Here is a 22,331-nt window from a genome sequence, read left to right as displayed (position 1 = left end):
AGGTGAAGGATTTCTTACAGGGGTGTGAGGGCTGCTTCTCGCAATGGGTCACATGGAAAGCCTTTACCTAGAATGTCAGTGCAAATAAGGTATTGTTGCATACAGTAGGTGTCTCAGGGTTACTATTGCTGTGATATAACACTATGACCAAAGCAACATGGGAGGAAAGGGTTTAGTTAGCTTAAGCTTCCGTATTACAGTTCAGCAGCAAAGGAAGTCAGGACAGGAACTCAAGCCAGGCAGTTGGAGGCAGAGCTGATGCAGGAGGAGTACTGCTTGTTGGCTTATTCCCCACGCTTTCTTATAGAACCTTGCTCAGCCTGGTTTCTTACAGAACTCAGGACTACCAACTAGTGGTATCTCTACCCATAATTCACCCTTGACTCACTAATTAGGAAAATGCCCTAAAGGATGTCTACAGCCTGATCTTAGGGAGACATTTTCTCAATTCAAGTGCCTTCCTCTCTGATGACTGTCTAGCGTGTGTCACAAAACTAGCCAGCAGTAGTGGTAGGTAGTGAGTGGCTGGATACTAAGGGTAGGGTCACAAGGCGCTGGATACTAAGGGTAGGGTCCTCAAACCGCCACAAAGCAGTGTAAACAGTCAACAAGCCTACCTGGGATAATCATTTTCTAAGAGGCCAACAGCTGAACATCTCAAGGTGGCAGTTGTTTGGTTGCATATGTATACGAATGCCATAATGAAACCCATTACTTTGTGTGACTGCCTCCTCCCTAAGAGAAACACACACATACACACAAAAAAACCCAACCCTGCTACATAACAAGGAGAAATCAGAGAGTACTGGTGTGTCAATACAAAAACTCAGCTTTCAACTTAAAAGGGAATAAGAGATAGTTTGTTCTGGAGCCATATTTGAATGTCCATGATCTGGGAATATAAATTTAGACTACGCTAAATCTTAGGAATGAAGTTTTGTAGTTTTACATAATGTAAAAAATCAAGGCAAGTTTAAAATACATTGGTGGGTATAGCAGAGAAATAGTACAAGAAGATAGGGGAAGCTTTTTTGAGGCCTCAAATGCTGGCTGATGACAACATTCTTTAGCTTTTAGGTTGGTGAAAGCTAGTGGTCTACTAAGTTAATAGATTCCAAAAGACTTTTTATCTGTTAGTAACTGGATATTAGTTAACAGAGAGATGGTCCAGGTGATGTGTTTATAAAAAGATAGAGAAGGGGATATGTTTGGTGTAGGTATAGGTGTAGGGGAAGGGGTGCCTCTGAGGACCCTTGCTGAGGCATCCCTTCCCTGAGGGAACAGCCACAGATGGTATAGTATAGAATAGAGTTTATTCAGGGCATGGGAAGGGGAGTTAAGAGGGTAGTAGAGGCAGGGAAAGGCAGAGAGAAAGAGTAGAGAAGTAGAGGCCTGCCATGAGCACTTGGAGAGAGGGGGGAAGGGAAGGGAGAGAGAGTGGGGGCAGGAAGGCAAGAGCAAGAGAGGAGCAAGAGAACAAGAGGTATGGGTGGGGGTAGCAAGCAGCCCCTTTTATAATGTCAGGCATACCTGACTGTACCAGGTAACTGTGGGGCAAAGCTTAGAATGCTAATACAAGGTATCTTAGGGTTTCCGTTGCTATGAAGAGATACTATCAGCACAGTAACTCTTATAAAGGAAAACATTTAATAGGGGCTGGCTTACCATTTCAGAGGTTTAGTCCATTACCATGGCGGGAAGCATGGCAGTGTGCAGGCACATAGGGTGCTGGAGCAGCTGAGAGTTCTACATCTTGATTCACACAGGCAGCACTGTACCACCACAGTGGGTGTAGCTTGAGCATAAGAGACCACCAAACCACCCCACAGTGATCCACTTTCTCCACTAAGGCCACACATGAATTTATGAGGGTTATACCTATGCAAATCATCACACAAGGAATCTGGGAGCTAAAGCTAGTCCAGATAAGGTGATGAGCCTCTGGATCTGGAACATTCCAACCTCTCCACATTACTACAGTTCTAATCAGTCAGCAGTCTCTACAGACACAAGAATTTTTTCTCAGCCACAGTTGAATTTTGTTTTGTAAACTTCTTTGAGTTCTGTACATTACATAACACTGGGTTTTCCTTAAGGAATAAACTGGGGAGCTGGAGAGATGGCTCAGTGGTTAAAAGCATTGACTGTTCTTCCAGAAGTCCTGAGTTCAATTCCCAGCAACCACATGGTGGCTCACAACCATCTGTAATGGGATCTGATGCCCTCCTCTGTTGTCTCTGAAGACAGCGACAGTGTACTCACATACATAAATAAGTAAATCATGAAAAAGGATAAACTTCCCAGATTTTTCTTTTTTTTTTTTAAGTTATAGGAATGGAACCCAGGGATTTGCATGCATGCACTGGGCAATAACTGTACTACTGAGCTACATCCCAGCCCAGGTTTTCTCAGTTCTTTTGTATGAAAGACTGAAGACCTTTGGGTCTTGGGTTTATTTGCTGCTGTGACAACAGTTAATCTAAGATAGCTAGAAGTAGTGGCACATGCTTGTAATCACAGCACTTGGGAGGCAGAGGCAGGAGAATCTTGAGTTTTAGGCCAACTTCAGGTACATTAATAGACTCCAGATTCTTTTTTTTTAAATTTCCTTTCCTGTATGTGTGTGTACGCGTGTGTGCACACATGTGTAGGTATACTTGGAGGCCCAAGATTGACATCAGGGCCTTTTGTTGATTTATTCTACCTTTGTTGACCCAGGGTCTTTTACTCAAACCCAGAGCTCACAGATATAGCTAGTTTAGTTAGCCAGCTTGCTCTGGGGAGTCAACCTTGTGAGGTTAGAATTACAAGCAGGCTGCCATAACCATCGTGGGTTCTGGGGGTCTGAGTTCTTAAGCATTTTTAACTTCTAAGCCATTTCCTCAGCCTGTTTTTTTTTTTTTTTTTTTAGCTTTATTTTTTTTTTTAAAAATTATCGTATGTGTATGAGTGTTTTGTTTGCGTGTTTGTGTGTTCTCTACAGGCATGTCTGCCACTTAGAGGTCACAGAACAGAGTGTTGGGTCCCCTGGACTGGAGTTACAGATTGTTGTGAGATGCCCTGTGGGTGCTAGGACCCCTCTAAAAGAGTAACAAGGGCTTTAATAGCTGAGCCATGTCTCCAGCCCCTGTTGTGTGTTTGCTTGTTTGTTTGTTTTAAGACAGTCTCATTTTGTGTTCCAGGCTGTCTTAGAGCTCATTATATTTCTTTTAAGTGGTATTTTTGACTCATCCAAAAGTTGTCTCCAACCTCCACATACATGCACATACAATAATAACAAATAATTTTTAAAAAGTAAATTTGTGGTAGCATACACCTTTAATCCCAGAAGTCAGGAGGCAAAAAGCAGACAGATCCCTGAATTTAAGGATTGTATAGTTGAGTTCTAGGTCAGCCAGGGCTACATAGTGAGACTGTCTCAAATTTTTCTTTATAAATACATTATATATGTATGAAAATGCCATCAGGAAACCAATTATTATGTCTAATGAATATGTGTTAATATATTACATGTGGAAACCATAGGACAATTTTCAAAGTCTGTCCTCTCTGTTAGAGAATGAGTTCTTGTTATAGAAATTATTTAATCTCAATGGAGGGGGCTTCTACCCTGCCTTTGATCATTCATTTCCTGGATAAAGGACAACTACTTTTATTGTTATAATAAGCCTTTAATCAGCATTATAGCTGGGCAAATATCTACCCTTTAAGCTACTAGAATCTATTTCCCCACTAATATCTGCAAATTAAAATTTACCATGTTCCATCTGGGCTGCTCTAAACTTCAGTTGGCCAGCCTTCATGGCCATGCTTTTATGACTCAGCTAATTTAGCATCTTCCTTCTCTCCTCCTCCCTCTCCTCATGGTTCTCCTCAGATCCCAAGTCTGGAACTGCCACCCCCCCCCAACTCCTGCCTATCTCAATTCTGCCCAGCCATAGGCTGTAGGCATCTTTATTCACTGATCAGGGATAACTTGGGGGGCAAGATCCTATAGCATCACTTGGGTCTAAGGCATCCTGGGTAGGGCGGGCATCCAGGCCTTGGGTGCCAATATTTAGTATTACAATACATAGCAAAAGACCAAACCTCAACAATTTCCCATTTTCCTGTTTGGCCAGGTATTGTTTCTGCTGCTAGGTGGCCTTGAACTCCCTAGAATTAATTCTACTGCATCTGGCTTCTTTATGTGAGTTCTGGAGACTGAATTCTGGTCTTCATTCAGGCTTGCAGGACAAATGCTTTTACCTGCTGATCCATCTCACTGGCCCCATGCATAATGTACTTCTATTACCCTCTCCTGTTCCCCTCCTTCTCCCATTGATTCCTTTTTTCTTCCCACTTAGTTCCTCTTCTACTTTACTGCTTTTATTATTATTTTTTGATCCACTGAGTTTTATTAGGGTTATTTACATAGTCCTGGGTAAAGCATGTTTATAGGAGTATGAGACTCCTTATCACTGAAGAAAATGTCTCTCTGTCTCCCAGTAAGCATTAATTGGCTATAGAGATAACTCAGAGAGGTTTGTCCCCATGAGCCTGTGCTGGTGATTGTAACTGCTATAAGCTCAGGAGTGCAGCAGGGATACCATGCTCTGAGGAGACAGTTCCATGTGCTTTTGCCCTTCATCCAACTCTTAACCTTCTTTTTAACCTTGTCTTCCATGATGATCTGTGAGTCTTGGCAGGGGAAACTGAACATTGAGCAGCTCTTTATTCTCAACCCCCGACCAGCACCCTGACCAGTTCTAAGTCTCTGCACTTTCTGCTTTCTGCTCTTACTGGGACCTTTAAATTTTTTTTTTTAAGAGAACCAGCCTCTTTTTTTTTTTTTTAAAGTATGTATTTATTTCATGTATGTGGGTACACTGTCTCTGTCTTCAGACACACCAGAAGAGGGCATCGGATCTCATTACAGATGGTTGTGAGCCACCATGTGGTTGCTGGGAATTGAACTCAGGACCTCTGGAAGAGCAGTCAGTGCTCTTAACCACTGAGCCATCTCTCCAGCCTAGACCTTTTCATTTTTTAAAAACAATTGTATCTATTTGTGTGTGTGTGTGTGTGTTGATGTTCTAGCACATCAGCTTATACATTCTGTGTGTGGGGATCAGAGAACACTTCCGGCATTGGTTCTCTCCTTTCAGAATGGGGGTCCTAGAGATTAAACTCAGGCAGCAGGTAATCTTTACCCAGTGAGCCATTTTGTAGGCCCCTGGGATTTTTTTAATTGACAAATATTTTTTGTGTTGATGAAGTTCTAGTGGTACTCCTTCTTTTACAGTTATTCCATATATGTCTTTGGAAAGCTTTTCTCTTTCAGGTGTGTGTGTAACTTAATTTTTTTCTTAATTTTTTAATTTTTTTCTGGTCTATAAATGAGCATAGGTGATGCCATGGAGAATGGAAAACCTGGTCCAGTGCAGGTCGTTTTGGTTCATAAAGAACAGCACTCCTTTGAGCTAGAAGAGAGAGCCTTGGCCAGCGTCCTCCTCCAGGACCATATCCGAGATCTTGATGTAGTGGTAGTATCAGTGGCTGGTGCTTTTCGAAAGGGCAAATCCTTCATTCTGGACTTTATGCTGCGATACTTATATTCTCAGGTAAGTTAATTTCAAAGTAGAAAGTGAGAAAAATAAGCTCACGAGCTATCCTTGATGTCTAAAATTGCATAAGATTTGGTGAGGGTTGGGGTATGTAGTATAGTGGTCAAGTGTTTGCCTGGCATGTGTGAGGCCCTGTAGTTTATTCCCAGTACCTCTGAAAATGAAACCAAGGATATAACGGAACATCTTATTTTTCCTGTAGAAGGAACGTGGTCATTCAAATTGGTTGGGTGACCCAGAAGAACCACTGACAGGATTTTCATGGCGCGGAGGCTCTGACCCAGAAACTACTGGGATTCAGATTTGGAGTGAAGTTTTCACTGTTAAAAAGCCATGTGGGAAAGAGGTAAGGATGTTGAGAGAAAGAAAGAAAGAAAGAAAGAAAGAGAGAAAGAAAGAAAGAAAGAGAGAGTAGACATTATAACAGAATAACCAAATGAAAACTTGTATTTATTTTGTTTTCTTGAGATAGATGTGGTTTTTTGTTTTTGTTTTTGTTTTTTTTTAAGTAAGTTTGCCAGGCTGGTCTGGAACTTAGTAGGTACCCCCCAGGCTGACCTTGAATTCTGAGAACCCTCCTTCAGCTGCCTGTGTTCTGAGATCATAAGTGTGGGGAGAGGAGATGGAGTCACGTGACGAATCCTGGGAACTCCGACTCTGGAGAGCAGCATCAGGGTGCAGATCTGAGTGTATTACCCAGTACATTAGCTTATATACAGTGTGTGAGCCAATCGTGTCTCACCACATCATCACTGTCTTCCAGTGAAAGCCTTGCTTGATGAGGTTACTCTGAAGGAGTGGGGGGAGTATCCACACCTGTTAGGACTTCCATGAAGACAGGGGAAGCAGCTATGCCCTGGCCTCAGTTCTTTGCTGTTTCACTGGTGTTCTGGGAGCAATCTTAGATCTATGCCACGTGAAACAGATCAGGACTCTTATAGCCTATGGTGCCTAGCTCTCTGTCCCACTTTTTCCTTCACAAGGTTTCCTTATTCCCCACACATGGGTGCATACTACGTTGCTTGATTCTAGACGAGAACTTTAACATATGCAATGTTACTCCAATCAAATAATAAATTGGATCCTTCTAAGTCATGATAACTCCTAGTGTCTAACGTAATTGCTTTTTTCCTGTTGAGTTATTTGATAGTAAATCCTGCAGTGTACTCATTTAAATCCTTTACTAAGTAGAAAACTTGATGCTGGGAGGTATCAGTATACATTTTATAATAGAAATGTTTGCTTTGTAAAACTGACTATTCACTCAAACCTTCCTTCCATCCTTGAATTCCGTTTATGAAAGAACCACTCTGATGTTAAACAAAAGTGTTGTCAAATGAAAGAAAGCAACTGTTAGAGCTGTATGTGCTATTCATACGTCTTAGGTCACAACTTGGAGGCCGGCCTGGGCTTCTCAAAGTGTACATAAAAGCACTTGGCATGGTGACTTCTGCCTGTAATTCCCACATTCAAGAGGCTGGGGCAGGAAGATTGGCACACGTTTGAGGCCAGCATGCCCTATAAAGTGTGGGACCCTGTTTCAAAGATGACAACAAAAAAGTGGTTTGGAAGTTTTCTGCGTTAGTCTGTGACATGAGACCATTGCCATCAGTTTTGAGTACACACATAGCTTCTGCTCTTCAGAGGACTTCCAGTAAGTCCTGTGTTTCCTCTTTAGTCTCATTCTAGTTAGTAGACACATGTGATTGTGAGCTTTTGTTTAATTGGATATCATGCCGATGAAGTGTTTTTAGTCTAAACATAAAGCTGAACGGGTATCATCACCACCTGACTAAAACATTTCATTTCCTCAGAAGAGGCCTTTAGTGTTAGCAGTCCCTTCCCATTTCCGTCTTCTTCCAGCTCCAGTCTCTACTGATTCACTATTGACTGAGCTGGCAGGAGGTGCAGCCTGATTGGAGAACTAGGTGTGCTTGCACTTCACCTTCCTTTCTCTCCCTTCCTTCCGGTCATCGTCTCCCTTTCTCTGCCTTCTTGTCTTTTTTTGTATTGGGGAGTGAACCTAGTGATATGTGTATGGTAGGCAAATGTCCTGCCTCTCAATTACATCTCCCCATGGAGCCGGCTGTTTATATTATGTAAGTGAAATGATATGTATTTTTTGGGTCTGGCCTCCTTTATTCAGCCTAAAAAAATTTTTTTTTTCTTTTTCTTTTTTTTCGGAGCTGGGGACCGAACCCAGGGCCTTGCGCTTGCTAGGCAAGTGCTCTACCACTGAGCTAAATCCCCAACCCCCAGCCTAATTCTCTTAAAGCATTCATTATTTCTTTACGCCCTTCCATGACAACAATATTCCATTGTATAAGAATACTATACTTTCTTAAAAATGCATCTGTTGTGAATATTTGGACTGCTTATATCTTTTGTGTGTTATAAATAATGCTGCCTGTACATGCCTGTGATCTTAGTACTTGAGAAACTGAGACATGAGTTTCAGGTTAGCTTGAGATCCTGTCTAAACTAACCTCTTCCCTCAAAATAAACAAAAACTCAGATCTGGAGAATTAGGTCAGTGTCTCAAGAGCGTTTGTTGCTGCTCTTTTGGGACTTGGGTCCTCTAAAACACTCATACACACAAAATACTCATGTAGTGATAATTTTGGAGTTTCGGTTCTTTGAAAAACAGAAATATTATGGGAATGTGCTTTCCTTTGAGCTCAGGTGTGTGGATATGGGACTACTTTGGCTCTGATTTGCCTCATGCTCTAGCATACAGGTTGGAAGAGCTATCTTTAGAAGGTATTAGGCATCTTGGGCTTTTTTTTTTTTCTCTAAAGATAGTCACAGGGGCTGCTGAGATGGCTCAGTAGTAAAGAGAGTTTGATTCCCTGCATCCATATATTGGCCTAACAGCCATCCATAGTCCCAGTTCAGGGGGTCTGATGCCCTGCTCTGGCCTCTGTAGGACTGCATGCACATGATACACAGAAATAACTTGCAGGCTGAACACCCATACACACAAAAAGAAGTAAGTTTAAAAAAATTAAATTAGTCAGCATTGCCGTGTGATACAGAAACACATTTAACATTTTCCCCAAGAAGTTCTTTTGTTGAAGACTTACTGTGAGGTTGTTCATCCCATCAATGGTGACCCACTGGGGAGTTCATACTGACTTGACTCTGAGGCAAAGGCTTGCCTTAGCCCCTCCTGTCTGTCTCCAGCTTCCAGTCAACTGCAAAGTGAGCTAATTTGCTCCACCCTGAGCTTCCCACCATGACAGTCAGCCCTGCATAATCATCATTTCTGTCATGTACAGGTTGGCCTCCAGCCCTCAGCAGTAAACAGCTAAAGATGAAAATTTCTGCAGCTGTGACTGAAATAAAATTTTCCTCCCTTAAGTTGTATATCTCAGGTATCTGTCACAGACATGAAAAGTAAACATATATACAAGAGAGCTTCAACCCTAGAAAAACGTGTACATAGATGTTTATGGCAGGTACTGTTTTTTAATAATTTTTGGATGTCTTTTTTTTAATTATTTTGTGTATATGAGTGTGTAGTTATTTCTCTACTTTGTGGGTTCTTCTTTCTTCTACCCTTCACTCTTCCACCCTTTCAACCTCTTAACCCTAAATAAGAGAGAAAAAGGGGCAGAGAGGAAAGGAAAGAGATCCCTGAATAAAGTCTGGGTTCTGAAATGGGAGACATCACTATACCACTTCCTGCTCATTATGGGTGTTGAGTTCCTTGGGGCAAGTTTGATCTTCACTATAAGGCTATCTAATTTCTTCTTGTTTCTTCTTTGGGCTTAACTTCTTAACGACCCAGCAACAACCCAGCAACATTTTCATTCCCTCTGAGAAGTCCCAATTCCAGATATCACAGTCTCAGAAACTGTTTGGAGCTGGTGATGCAGGAGGTTCTAGTTTCTAGCTCTTGATACTATTGTTTCTTTTACTTTATTTCCTTTTTCTTTTGAGTAAGGTTATATTTTTAAATCAAAGCTGGTCTCCAATATGATACCTTAGCCTCCAGAGTCCAATATACTTATTTGTTCTTTCTATGTGCATTAATTTATTTGATGGCTTGTATACACCTCTCAATAGCCCCCATTCCCTGTTTTGAGACATCTTGGGGTGGAGGGAATGAGTGTGTGTGTCTGTGTATATTTTTGTATTGGTGCGTATGTGTTTGTGTAGAAGCTTGAGGTCAGAGGAGAGTCTTATCCTTTGGTGTCATCCTTAGGAATGGTTTTTATCTCTCTTGAGACAGTGTCTCATTGGCCTGGAATTTTCCAATTAGGCTAGGCTGTTGGCCAGTGAGCTGCACAGGTTCTCCTGCCTCTGCCTTTCCAGAGTTGGTATTACACATGTACACCATGAAGTCTAGGATTTTCATATGGGTTATGGGGATCCAAACTCAAGTCTTCATGCTGTGAGGTAAGCCTTTTACTGACTGAGCCATCTCTTCTCCAACTCCATTTTGTGTGTGTGTGTGTGTGTGTGTGTGTGTGTGTGTGTGTGTGTGTGTGTGTATGTATTTTTAATGGCCAGTTTAGTAGGTAGGAAGTGGTAAGTCATTGTGGTTTTGATTTTCATTTGTATTTTACTAGTGACTAATAGTATTGTATTGAACATTTTTTCCAGGTACTTAAGAGCCATTTAGACTTCTTTGGAGTAATGTCTATTCAAATCAAATCCAAAGTTTACAAAAATTTTTATTTTATGTGTATTGGAGTTTTGCCTATGTATATGTCTGTACCAGATATGGTATCTGTAAATATAACTGATATCTGTGCAGGTCAGAAGAGGGCATTGGATCCTCTGGAGCTGCAGTTACATATAAGCTGCCTTGTGGGTTCTGGGAATTGAACCTAGGTCCTCTGGAGGAATAGCAAGTGCTCTTAACCACTGAAGTTCCTGACTTATCTTTGTAAATTAGCCTACAAAGTAGCAGGTTTCCTTATGATTTTTCATACGTACTTAGTTTTAGTTGATCCTTTCCCTCACCTCCTCCATTTTGTCCCCATTCCCATTTAAGTATTTTCAGTTCCCAGTATTCCCCCTTCTACTTTAAGATCACATGCCTTCTACTACTCCCACCTCTCTTAGAGCTTCCCAGGGATGGGTGATAGGGGGAAGGGCTACCTGGGGGAAGGACGGAGAGGACAGGAGAGGGCTGAGATCAGGATATAAAGTGAATAAATAAATTAATGAAAAATAGAAGAAAGAAAAAGCTTCCCTTTCCCTCTCTTGTGGGCCCCTTTCTAGGTTTTGGCCTCTACATTTCACCCGCATAAATGATGCATATATGAAAAATTAGAAAACATGGATGTTTGTGTCTCTGAGTTTGGGTCACCCTGGTTAATAAACTACTTTTCATTCCCATCCACTTTCTTGGGAATTTTATTTTTCTTTATGGCTGAATGAAATTTTTTTTGTTTACATTTACCACATTTAATAAACCTAGGGTGAGTTCATTCTTATTGTAAATAGAGAAGCAGTGAACACAGAGGAACATACATCTCTGTAGTAGCATATGGAGTCCTTTGCTATGCATATGGTGGAATAGTGGGATCATACGGGAATTCTATTTTTTTTTTTTTTTTTTCTTTTTTTTTGGAGCTGGGGACCTAACCCAGGGCCTTGCACTTCCCAGGCAAGTGCTCTACCACTGAGCTAAATCCCCAACCCCGAATTCTATTTTTATTAATTTTTAAGCCACTGCTCTCCATAGTGACTATTCCAGTTTACATTCTCAATAAATAAATATTTCAGAATGTAATTAAAATATTAAAAATGAAATGCCTGGTGGATAGTGAGATAAGTGGCTGGCTATAACATTGATGTTTCCCTCTGGTGGGATAATTTCATCTTCTTCATATTGTTGCATGTGCTCATGTGCTGTAGCATCTCACTAGCTCAGAGCAGATACTCCCTAGTGAAGTACTCTTACCAAAGCAGCACCTAATTGCTTTCCTGATAGAACCTATAAGCAGCGTTGAGCAGCTCATGTAAATGTTACTTTCAATTTTTCTTTTTGATTTTTTTGAGTCAAGGTCTCATTCTATAGCCTATGCTAGACTATTCCTTATGTACGCCAGGCTGATCTTGAACATACGGCTGTCCTCTTGCCTCAGCTTCTCAAGTGCTGGGATTACAGGATTACTGTGTACTGTAGGGATAAACTCTTGTGCATTGTATGTAGGTATCACCTGTCAGTAAAGAGATGAATAGCCTATAGCAAGGCAAGATAGAATAGGAGGTGGGACATCTGATGTAGAAGAATTTTGGGAAGGAGTTGTGCAGGAGATTTACCACCCAGACTTGAAGGAAGTCAGACGTATGAACCTGAGAAGAGATAACCAGCCACATGGCAGACATAAAATAGTGTAAATGGGTTAATTGAGTTATGAGCTAGTTGGGGAACAAGCCTAGTTTAAGGCCTAGGCATTAATTCATAAACAGGCCTCTGTGGCATTATATGGGAACGGGGGTGACATAGAAAAGCCCAAATGGTTACAGTGTACTTTTAATTTACTCTTTGCATTCTCCTCTTCATTTTAACATTTGATTTTCTTTCTTTCTTTCTTTCTCTCTCTCTCTCTCTCTCTTTTTTTAAGGTTGCAGTTGTTCTGATGGATACCCAGGGGGCCTTTGACAGCCAGTCAACTGTGAAAGATTGTGCTACCATTTTTGCTCTAAGCACTATGACTAGTTCTGTTCAGGTAAGATCCCCTCTGTTACTTTCCTTTGTCTATTTCCCCCTTCCTCCCTTCCCTTTTTTTCTCCCTTCCCCAATTCCTCTCTCTCACCCTTCTGGGGATTCAGCCTAGGGTTTTAGGCAATTATTTTACAGTGAGCTCTGTAGCCTGTCAGTTATTTTCTGTTAATGCAATTTTTGTTGTTGTAGGATTAGAACTCTTATATACACTTGCCTACTTCTTCGTGAAGCCACACTAAGTATAATAAAATAAAACTTAATATCAAACTCACAGGACAAGGAGGACATGAAATAATATGACAGTACAAAGAACTATACATACATAGTTTATATATTATATATAATTTGTGTATAGTTATTTATTTCAGGCCTACCTGCCTAGGAATAGTGCACTTACAGTGGTCTAGAGCCTTCCATATCAGTCACCAATCAAGAAACTCTCTTCCTTGGCTCAGTGGTTAAGAGCACTGTCTGCTCCTCTAGAGGACCTGGAATTGTTAATTCCCAGCACCTGCATGACAGCTCACATCTGTCTGTAACTACAGTTCTAGGGGATCCAGGGCAGGAAGCCTGCATATGGTACACATACCTGTGCCCAAGTGCCTACCCTTACACATAAATAAAATAAATAATCTTGAAAGAAAAAATGTCTTTTAGTTTCAGGCATAGGACAATCTAATTGAATTATTCAGTTGAGGTTTCTGATTATCCCAAGTGACTTCAGGGTTGTGTCAAGTTGTCAATAAAATTTAACCAGTACAAACTATATGCATAACTTAAGCTCTTATAAGCACAAAAATAATTATTTTTTCTACTTATATAATTATATACAAAATATGTCAGAAAATCTCAAACCTCTTAAAAACTATTTTAAATTATAAATAAGGAATTTTGTAATTTTAGCCTTATATTTTATTTTTTTCTAAAAGACAGATAATACTGCTCGCTCTGTATTGTATAAGTATGTATGTATATTTATATACATATGTTTATGTATATATGTGTGTATGTATGTGTATATATATGTGTGTATGAGGCTATATATATGCCTTCATGGAGGATATATATTGCATACATATATATTGCTAAAATACAAATTTTCATTGTACAAAGTGTCATCCAGTGTTCTAAGCTTATTTGGAACATGTTTGAAGCAAGCCTGAGTGTTAACAATCTTGATTTTGTTTTCTAGATTTACAATTTGTCCCAGAATATTCAGGAAGATGATCTTCAGCAGCTACAGGTAACATGAAATGGTACTGGGAATAGTGAGTAAATGATAAAATATCATGTATTTTCTAGCCTATGTGGAATCTAGACACGAAAATGGTGTGTCTGAGTACAGGAAGAAGACAGAGAATAGGAGGGATAGGATGAAAAGGCTGTGGCTGGGTGGGGCTAGAAAGAGAGGCGTGGTCATTGAAGTGGCTGGTAGGCAAGCATGGAGACCTGAGTTTGAGTCCCCAGAGCTCATGTAAAGTGGACAACCAGGTGTAGTGGTGCGTGCCTTTTATCACAGCACTCAAGAGGTAGAGGCAGATGGACCTGGTCTACATAGTGAGTTTCAGCGTGGTAGTCTGCTAACCCCAATGATGGAGAGGTAGAAATAGGTTATCTGGAGCTTAATGGCTAGTAGTCTAGGAAACTGGTTAGCTTAGGTTCAGTGAGACACTGTCTCATAAACAAAGGTTGAAAAGTATAGAAGAAAAAAAAAGTATAGAAGAAACCTGACAGTAACCTCTGGTCTCACATAGACATGCGTATATATACACTAACATGTGCATTTACATGTACATACGACATACACATTACACAAACAACAGCAACACAGCACGGATATACACATTAAAAAAAGAAATAAAAGCAAACAGCTTTTATTATGTGAGTCCTGAGCCAGCCAAGGTTTTGGGGATTGGATTTGGGTTGGGTTCTCGGGCTTTTACCTACTGAATGGTTTGCTCGGCCTTTTCGTTTTGATTAAGACTGCACACACACTACTCTTGCATTCATTTCTTTGGTAGAGGGGAGAGACCTGGGGCGATTTCCAAACATTGCTTCAATTGGTAGTCCCACTTCCTCACCCCTCTTTGGAGGAACTCAGGTTTTCATTTCTCAGTTGTTTAAGGATTCTGTTGAGAGAATATTTTACTTCTTGGATCTCTGTTTCCTCCCATTTGTTAACAGGGCAGAAAAAGCCAGAACTGGACACTTTTCATCTGTTTCTTTTCTTCTGTGGTATTTTTGACAAGTTATTTGTACTGCCATATTATTTCATGTCCCCCTTATCCTATGAATTTGATAATTAAACTTTATTTTATTACACTTAGTGTGGCTTCATGAAGAAGCAGGCAGTATGTGTGGGAGTCCTAATCTTAGTGAAGGTGCTCAGTCGTTTGAATTGGGTAGCTACTTACATGGTGCCAGGACTTTTGCTGTGGGAGATAACACAAATGGAAATGTCCCTGCATACTGGTCTGAGTGCTCATAGTGATTAAAAATGCTCATGGCGATTAAAGGTAACTAGGCCCAGCCAAATGAATATTTAATTTTTTTAGATTTATTTTTTTGTGCATGAATATTTCTTCCGAATGTATAAATATGCCTGGTGTTGGATGGAATTTGTGAACCTCCATGTGGGTGCTAGGAATTGAACCCTGGTCCTTTGGAAGAACAAATGCTGTTAACCTCTGAACCATCTCGCTAGATCCCAAATATTTTGCAAAAGAATACCTTAAAATTATTTTAAATAAAGTTGTCCTACAAGTCATTAACTTCTCTTTTTTAAAGCTCTTCACAGAATATGGCCGTCTGGCAATGGATGAAATTTTCCAGAAACCTTTCCAGGTAAAGCACTGTGAATGTCATTCATACCTTTGTTTAGTTTGCAGTTTAGCAATTACAGCTCATAACCCAGAGCTGCCTGTTTTTATTATATCCTATAAGCTATAGGGATATTTTCTTTTTTTTGAGACAGTCTTGCTAGATTGCTCAGGCTGGTCCCTTTCAGCATGCCTCTGCCCCCTTTGAAAAAATTAGCAGAAAATATTGTGGTAATAACTGTAATTCATCTTGAATATGCACTTATACAGTGTTGTAATTCTGTTCTGCTCTGTCACAACAGACATTGATGTTTTTGGTTCGAGACTGGAGTTTTCCTTATGAATATAACTATGGACTGCAAGGAGGAATGTCGTTTTTGGATAAGCGTTTACAGGTAAGTAGGAAATCTGAATGGTTTTCTAAAGTTAGTAACTTTCCCATTTGCCTTTGAATATTGTCTTTAAAAAATATCATTGAAAATGATACTCTGGGGTGCTGGAGAGGTGGCTCAGTGGTTAAGAGCACTGACTGATCTTCCAAAGGTTCTGAGTTCAAATCCCGGCAACCCCATGGTGGCTCACAACCATCTGTAATGAGATCTGATGCTTCTGGTGTGTGTGAAGACAGTGACAGTGTGCTTATATATAATAACTAAATTTTTTTTTAAAAAGAAAATGATACTCTCAAATTTTTATAAATATTAGTATAAACTAGGATAATTTTTTGTTTAAAATTTTTAAAATTACATGTATTTATTTGTGTGTGTGATAGAGAAAGAGAGAAGAGTGCTTCAGTACTCATGTGATGGTCAGGGAACAATTCTTTTCCATGTGGGTCTCAGGGATTACACTCAGGTTGGCAGACTTGATGGGCAAGTACCTTTACCTGCTTAGCAGAAAGATGGCAGTCTTTCTGGCCCTAGTATAAGTTTTTTCATGGTAAAATTGAAGAACCCCCTGGTTCTTCTATATAATATATAGACACTGTGGAGAGGAACTCTGAGCAAAAGGCCTTTGTAATTGTAATTTCCAGTTATTTTGAATCAGGTTCTATATGTGCCTTTAGACTATCATATTTAGAATTGTAATTCTGTTCTTACTCAATATTATTATTTTTTCTTTTTTTTTTCTTTTTTTTCGGAGCTGGGGACCGAACCCAGGGCCTTGCGCTTGTTAGGCAAGCGCTCTACCACTGAGCTAGATCCTCAACCCCTTACTCAATATTATTTGCCTTGGCATATATATATAAACAAGCCTAGCCTGTTCCTAAAACCAAAGCACAGGAGACCTTCGTCAGTCACTGCTAACTTATTGGATCCTTCTGGCCTACAGGCTTTCTGTTCTCCTTATGTGTTGTGCAATACCTTGTGCTGTGCAATACCTTTGAAAACCAAGTCTTTAGTCTCTACTCTGTTAGCTAGGAGAGCCTCATGCTCGTGTACACTTACTACTTCTTGGGGCTATGGCTCTTCCCATTGGTCACTGTGATCTATCACCCAGGAAGTCTTCTTTCCTTTGTCCTGATGCTAGTGAAGAATACCAAATTGTCTTTGGCTTGTAAATTTGATTTTCCTTGGCAGGTGAAGGAACATCAACATGAAGAAATTCAGAACGTTCGAAATCATATTCACTCATGTTTCTCGGATGTCACCTGTTTTCTCTTACCACATCCAGGGCTCCAGGTGGCCACAAGCCCTGACTTTGATGGGAAATTGAAAGGTGTGTTATAGACGTTGTTGTTGTACATGTGATTTGATCTTTGGAATTCCATAATGAGCAGTAAGAGTCAGTGATGATGAATCAAATGGATGTCATGAGAATAAATGTGGTCTCATAGAAAGAACAGTGTTAGTATAGTTCAGATTTCCCTCCTGCCTTACTCTGACCATCAGAAGTACTTTGCCAGTTCACTAACTGAAAATGAAGTACTGTTCTTCAGGGCTCTTCCTAAGAATGTAGTTTCTGCTTTATAAGAGATCAAAATGCTAAATGAAGGAAGACTGGAATCTAAGATCCAATATTTTTCGAGTAAAAATAGCTTCTCAGGAAAAGTACCATGATACACAACCAAGCACTATTTATGCTCGACTCCTTTGTGTTTTTACCAAAACGAGATGCTGGGTCATAGGCTAATGTCAGGAAGTTCTGGGTCAATGGTAGGTTAGAGAATCAGAGTTGAGATGCTTGGGTACCATTATCTTATTTTTGTTCCTTATTCCTGGAGGCCCTGAGTCACCTGATGGCTGTCCCACAGTTTATACTTGTTAAACAGTTTGTTGATAGGCTGATCTGAGTCTCTTAATTTTCCCTAAAACACCGATATGTTGCTGTCAGCATTGCAGTCCAGTTGGGTTCCCAGTGTTGTGCAAAATGCTTTAATACTAAGCTCACAGTAATTCCATGAAGTTACATCACTTTATTTATCTCTATATCAGGAAGCTGGCAAAAATGAGGAAAGTTAAGCAACTCACTCAAAGTACTTAGCTAAAAGCAGTGGGGCAGAGGTGCACAACTGGGTACTGGTGCCTTAAAGTCTGCACCGTGGAAATAGAAATTCATTGTTGTTTGGAGGAAGTCTTTATAGAGTATGTTCATGTTGAGTTACCAGGACAACTTGCCCTTTAAGAATAGCCTCAGTAAATATGAAATATATAATTTTCATTCTTTTTGGTTTAGTTGCTCTAAGAAGAATAAATAATATTTGTTTAAGTCAATATGTACAGACATGAGGCTACAGAGATAACTCAATAGTTAAGAGTGCTCTTGGGTTCTATTCCCAGCACCCACATTAAATGGTTCACAAATATTTGTACTGTAGTTTCAGGGAATATGATGCCCTCTTCTGGCCTTCCTGGGTACTGTCAAGAACATAATGCACTTGTGTGCATGCTGCCACATACATACACATAAACTGAAATGGAAACTCAGCCATTCTTTTTTTTTTAAGATTTATTCATTTATTATATATAAGTACACTGTAGCTGTCTTCAGACACACCAGAAGAGGGCATCGGATCTCTTTACAGATGGTTGTGAGCCACCATGTGGTTGCTGGGAATTGAACTTAGGACCTCTGGAAGAGTAGTCGGGTGCTCTTAACCGCTGAGCCATCTCTCCAGCCCTCAGCCGTTCTTTAGGTTTATTCTATGTGTGTGAGTGTCTTGCCTGCTTGTATGTAATATAGCATGTGTGTGTGTCCTGTGTATGCCGAGCTCAGAAAAGTGTGCTGGGTGCCCTGGAACTGGCGTTATTTATTGTCATGAGCCTCATGTAGATGTTGGGAACTCAACCTGGGTCCTCTGCAGTGACAGGTATGCCTGGCCGTGGAGCCATTTTCTCTTTTTTTTCCCCCCCCAAAGATTTATTTTTTTATTTAATGTGTATGGGGTTTGCCATCTTATATGTACCATATGTATGTGCAGAGGCCAGAAAGAGGGTGTCTGATCTTCTAGAATTAGAGTTATAGGTAGTTTTGAGCCATCATGTAGGTGCTGGAAATCAAACTGGGATTTTTTGGAAGAGCAGTGCTCTTAAGTGAGCCGCTTACTCCGCCCCCACCCCATTAAGAAATCTTTTAAAAAGATTTACAGACTAGCTGGTCTAAGTCTTTGAAGCACTGAATTTGAAAGGCATAACCTTTACCATCTGTTTGACACTTGTGTGATTGGCAGCTTTCCTAAAGGGGATACTGTGAGATCTTGTTGCTCAGTGATTGAGAGAGTCAAGAGTGAGGCCTGGTTTTGGTAGAGATATCTGTTTAGGTAAACAATGGAGCTAGAACCTGTAACCTAAAAAACTGGGAGAGAATTTTTTAGAGTTAAGTAGGGAGAAAAAGTTAAAGTTAAGTGTATTCATGTGTTCGCATCCGTGTGTGTGCATGTGCATTGTGTGTGTGTGTGTAAGTGTGTAATGATATATATATCATATGATATATATAATGATATATATATATGTATATATATGTATGTATATATTTCCTTTTTTTTGTTTTTTGTTTTTTTTTTTGTTTTTGGAGTGGTAGGATCTCTATAGCTCAGGCTAGCCTCAAACTCACTTGATATCCAAGGGTAACTTTGAACTTATCTTCCTGCCTCTATGTCCTGACTGCTGGGGTTAAGGTATTCATTGCTGTGCCTGGTTGGTAGTGTTCTTCCAGGGTTATGACACTTCATTTCAGTTGTATTTTTACCAAATCCAGACTGTTGGGTTTTTGCTTGTTTTGAGTTAAGGTCTTGCTGTTTAGCCCTTGCTTACCTGGGAGTTGATATGTAGACCAGGCTGGCTTTGAATTTGGAACAGTTGTCTTGTTTTCACTTTCTAAATGCTGGAATTGTGGACATGTTCATAGTGTCCAGTAGGTGAGCTGAGGGGGATAGATAGGTCAGTGACTTTTCATGTCATGCCCTTGTCTCATGGGGAACTCAGGTTACCAGGTGTATGCACAGGAAAAATGTCAATTTTTTCCTGTCTTAAGGCATTTTGATATTTCAAAGCCGTCTATTTTGAAACTCAGTTCATTTTAGCATTTTTATGTAGAAAGCAGGTAGTTTTTAAAGGTTGTGTGACTGTGACCTGTAAGTGTATGTATTGAAAATATGTAAACCTTTATAACAATCAGAAAAACACAAATATATTATTAGTATGTTATCGGTTTGTTGTTTTTTGTATTGTTTTGTTTTGGCTTTGACTTTTGGTTTTTCAAGACAGCATTTCCCTGGATAACCCTGGCTGTCCTAGAACTCATTCTGTAGACCATGCCAGTGTCAAACTCACAGAGATCCACATACCTCTGCCTCCTGAATGTTGGGATTAGAGGCGTGTGCCACCACTATCTGACTAAATTTAATTTTTTTTTTTTGGTTTTTTTTTTTTTTTTAAGTGCTTTGTTCTTGGATCTAGTATTCTGTTTTAAGAGTTTATCCCAAGGAACTGCCCAAATAAATGAGTAAAAATTGTGTTCAAGGATGTATATTTAATATTATGTATTATATACCTATTTTATTATACATATATTTATTTATATAATATACAATTATATATACATGATGTAATATTATATATTATAATAAGGGATAACTTCAAACCAAATGTGTACTTATGAGGATTAAAGTTCAGTCTTGAGCCAGGTGTGTGTGGTGGTGCACACCTGTGGTTCCAGCACTAGGAAGGCAGAGGAAGGAGTATCAAACTTTAGGCTAGATTGGGCTATATAGGGAGTCCTTGTCTCAAAAATTAAAGAAAGTAATTACTGAAAAGAATTAGGTAGGGGCTGGAGAGATGGCTCAGCTCTTAACCTCCGAGCCATCTTTCCAGCCCCCAAATAAATAAATCTTAAAAAGAAAAAAGAATTAGGTAGATATTTGGATGTATGTGTATGTATATACAGAGAAGTCAGGGGTAAATTATTAAATGTCGAATAAAAAATAAATTTGAAAATAATTAATGTGATGAATGAATCTGATGCAAAAATTTAAGTCGTAATGTATTGTTTGAGATACAGTCTTGCTTGTATAGTAGCTCTTTGCTAGCCTCAAACTAGCTATCTACTACAGCCTACCCTTGAACCTGCTCCTCTCCTGTTTTGTTCATCCCAGTGCCAGGATTACAGATTAGTATCACTGTGCCTAGTTCCCAAGTACTTGTAAAAATGAAAACACTTAAAAGTATAATTTTTCTTTTTAACCTCAATTTCAAAATTTATGTATGTCTAAGGACCTATAGTATAGTTAGGTACTGTATAACTTTTCACTCAACGATGACTTTTACGCAAATGGTCTCAGAGATAATAGAGCCCATATGTGTCATAGTCCGCCCTGTGTAGATTGTACTTACACACTCGTTAGCACAGTGAGGAACTTACCTGATGACACAGTTCTTAGACTATCCCTGTTGCTAAGTGATACATGACTCTACTTTTAGATTTATAGATGGATATTTTTATAGTTTTAGAGAAGCTTTTAAGGTTGAAGGCTTTATTTATTTTGTTATTGTTTATGGACTGCTGCTCCTTGTTAGTCAAGGTCAGAGGACAGGTTTGTGGAGGTGATTCTCTTTTACACTTTAGTGGGGTCCAGGTCAGTAGATCTGCATAGCCAAGCCTCTTTTAGCCACTGAGGGTTATTGTACCTGCTTCTTTTTGGAGCCTATGTCTTGCTGTGTCCTAGAATGGCCTATAACTCATTATAATAGCCCATACTGACCTTGAACTCAGTCCTTCTGCCTCAGCCTCTCAAATTCTGGGATTTTCAGCTTGTGCCTTCAGGCATGGCTTTATTGAGTTTCAGTGAAGAATAAATTCTATGTTGAAAAACATAGAAGACATGTAAATATTTGATAGGACTAGTTTGAGAGCCACACAGGTTTTTAAAAATTTTGGAGACACAGGGTCTTGATACACAGAGTTCAAGCTGGCCTCTAACTCTTTAGGTAGCCTGGGTTGGCCTCAGCCGCCCAAGTCCTGGTGTTGTAGGTGTGTGTCACCATATCTGGCACATAGCACATGTGATTGACTTTATTGGGGGTGTACTTGTAGGTAGGACTGTTGTGGGCTGGCTCAGCAGGTAAGGAACGGCTCCCCCTGCCAGACTTGGTGATTTCAGTGCAGTCTCTGCTCAGACAGAAGCTGAGCTCCTGTTTCTTGCAGATAGATGATCAACTGCTTTTTGAGACTTTTACCTGTTTCCTCAGAAGCAGGATGCTGTTCCATCAGCATAAAGAAAACTTCACAGACTGCACATTCATTGACCTGCTTTCCTTTGACTGTGGGAGCAGTGTTAATTCTTATGTGCTATACTAATAGTTGAAGGTTCATTAGCAGAGTAACTGCATATAGTAATTCTGCCAGTCCCCTTCAGACAAAAAGAAAAAAAAAAAGGAAAAAAAAAGAAAAAAAGAAAACTTCACAGGAGTAGGGGGATTGCGAAAGCAGCTATTTAAGTGTTCCCTTTAAGCAAACGCCAGGGCTTAGTCTTCTTTTATGTCCTGAGAAACTGGGCTCCACTGTCAGGAGACAGTTCTTTTATGAATTAAAAGCTGTTATTTTTGGAATAGCCTTAGTAGAGACATGAGTAGTCTGAGATCTGTAAATCTTAGCATCTGCATCCTACTTGGTCCCTGTGTTTTTTAAATAGTACTTCAGTGTCATGAAAGTTGAAACCATAAAAATGTTTAAAAATAGATAGTGGGGTTGGGGATTTAGCTCAGTGGTAGAGCGCTTGCCTAG

General features: G+C 39.8%; 1 protein-coding gene and 1 non-coding gene across 2 annotated transcripts in view; both read left to right on the top strand.

Annotated features, from left to right (window-relative positions):
- The window catches only part of Atl3 (atlastin GTPase 3), a 45,127-nt gene that overhangs the window by 12,001 nt on the left and 10,795 nt on the right, over positions 1 to 22,331 (top strand). The window contains exons 2-8 of the mRNA XM_032896446.1: positions 5,389 to 5,603; positions 5,809 to 5,952; positions 12,191 to 12,295; positions 13,484 to 13,534; positions 15,079 to 15,135; positions 15,413 to 15,505; positions 16,691 to 16,829. Of these exons, the coding sequence (XP_032752337.1) occupies positions 5,389 to 5,603; positions 5,809 to 5,952; positions 12,191 to 12,295; positions 13,484 to 13,534; positions 15,079 to 15,135; positions 15,413 to 15,505; positions 16,691 to 16,829 (804 nt within the window). The remainder of the gene's footprint in view (positions 1 to 5,388; positions 5,604 to 5,808; positions 5,953 to 12,190; positions 12,296 to 13,483; positions 13,535 to 15,078; positions 15,136 to 15,412; positions 15,506 to 16,690; positions 16,830 to 22,331) is intronic.
- Positions 21,839 to 21,969, top strand: LOC116894987. Its single transcript, XR_004387178.1, has one exon. It is a non-coding gene; the product is annotated as a small nucleolar RNA SNORA19 (small nucleolar RNA).

This window comes from Rattus rattus, chromosome 2 (assembly GCF_011064425.1).
Source record: "Rattus rattus isolate New Zealand chromosome 2, Rrattus_CSIRO_v1, whole genome shotgun sequence".
NCBI classification, from domain to species: domain Eukaryota; kingdom Metazoa; phylum Chordata; class Mammalia; order Rodentia; family Muridae; genus Rattus; species Rattus rattus.
Note: the sequence above shows the minus strand (reverse complement) of the source record. Positions and strands in the feature narration are given on the sequence as shown.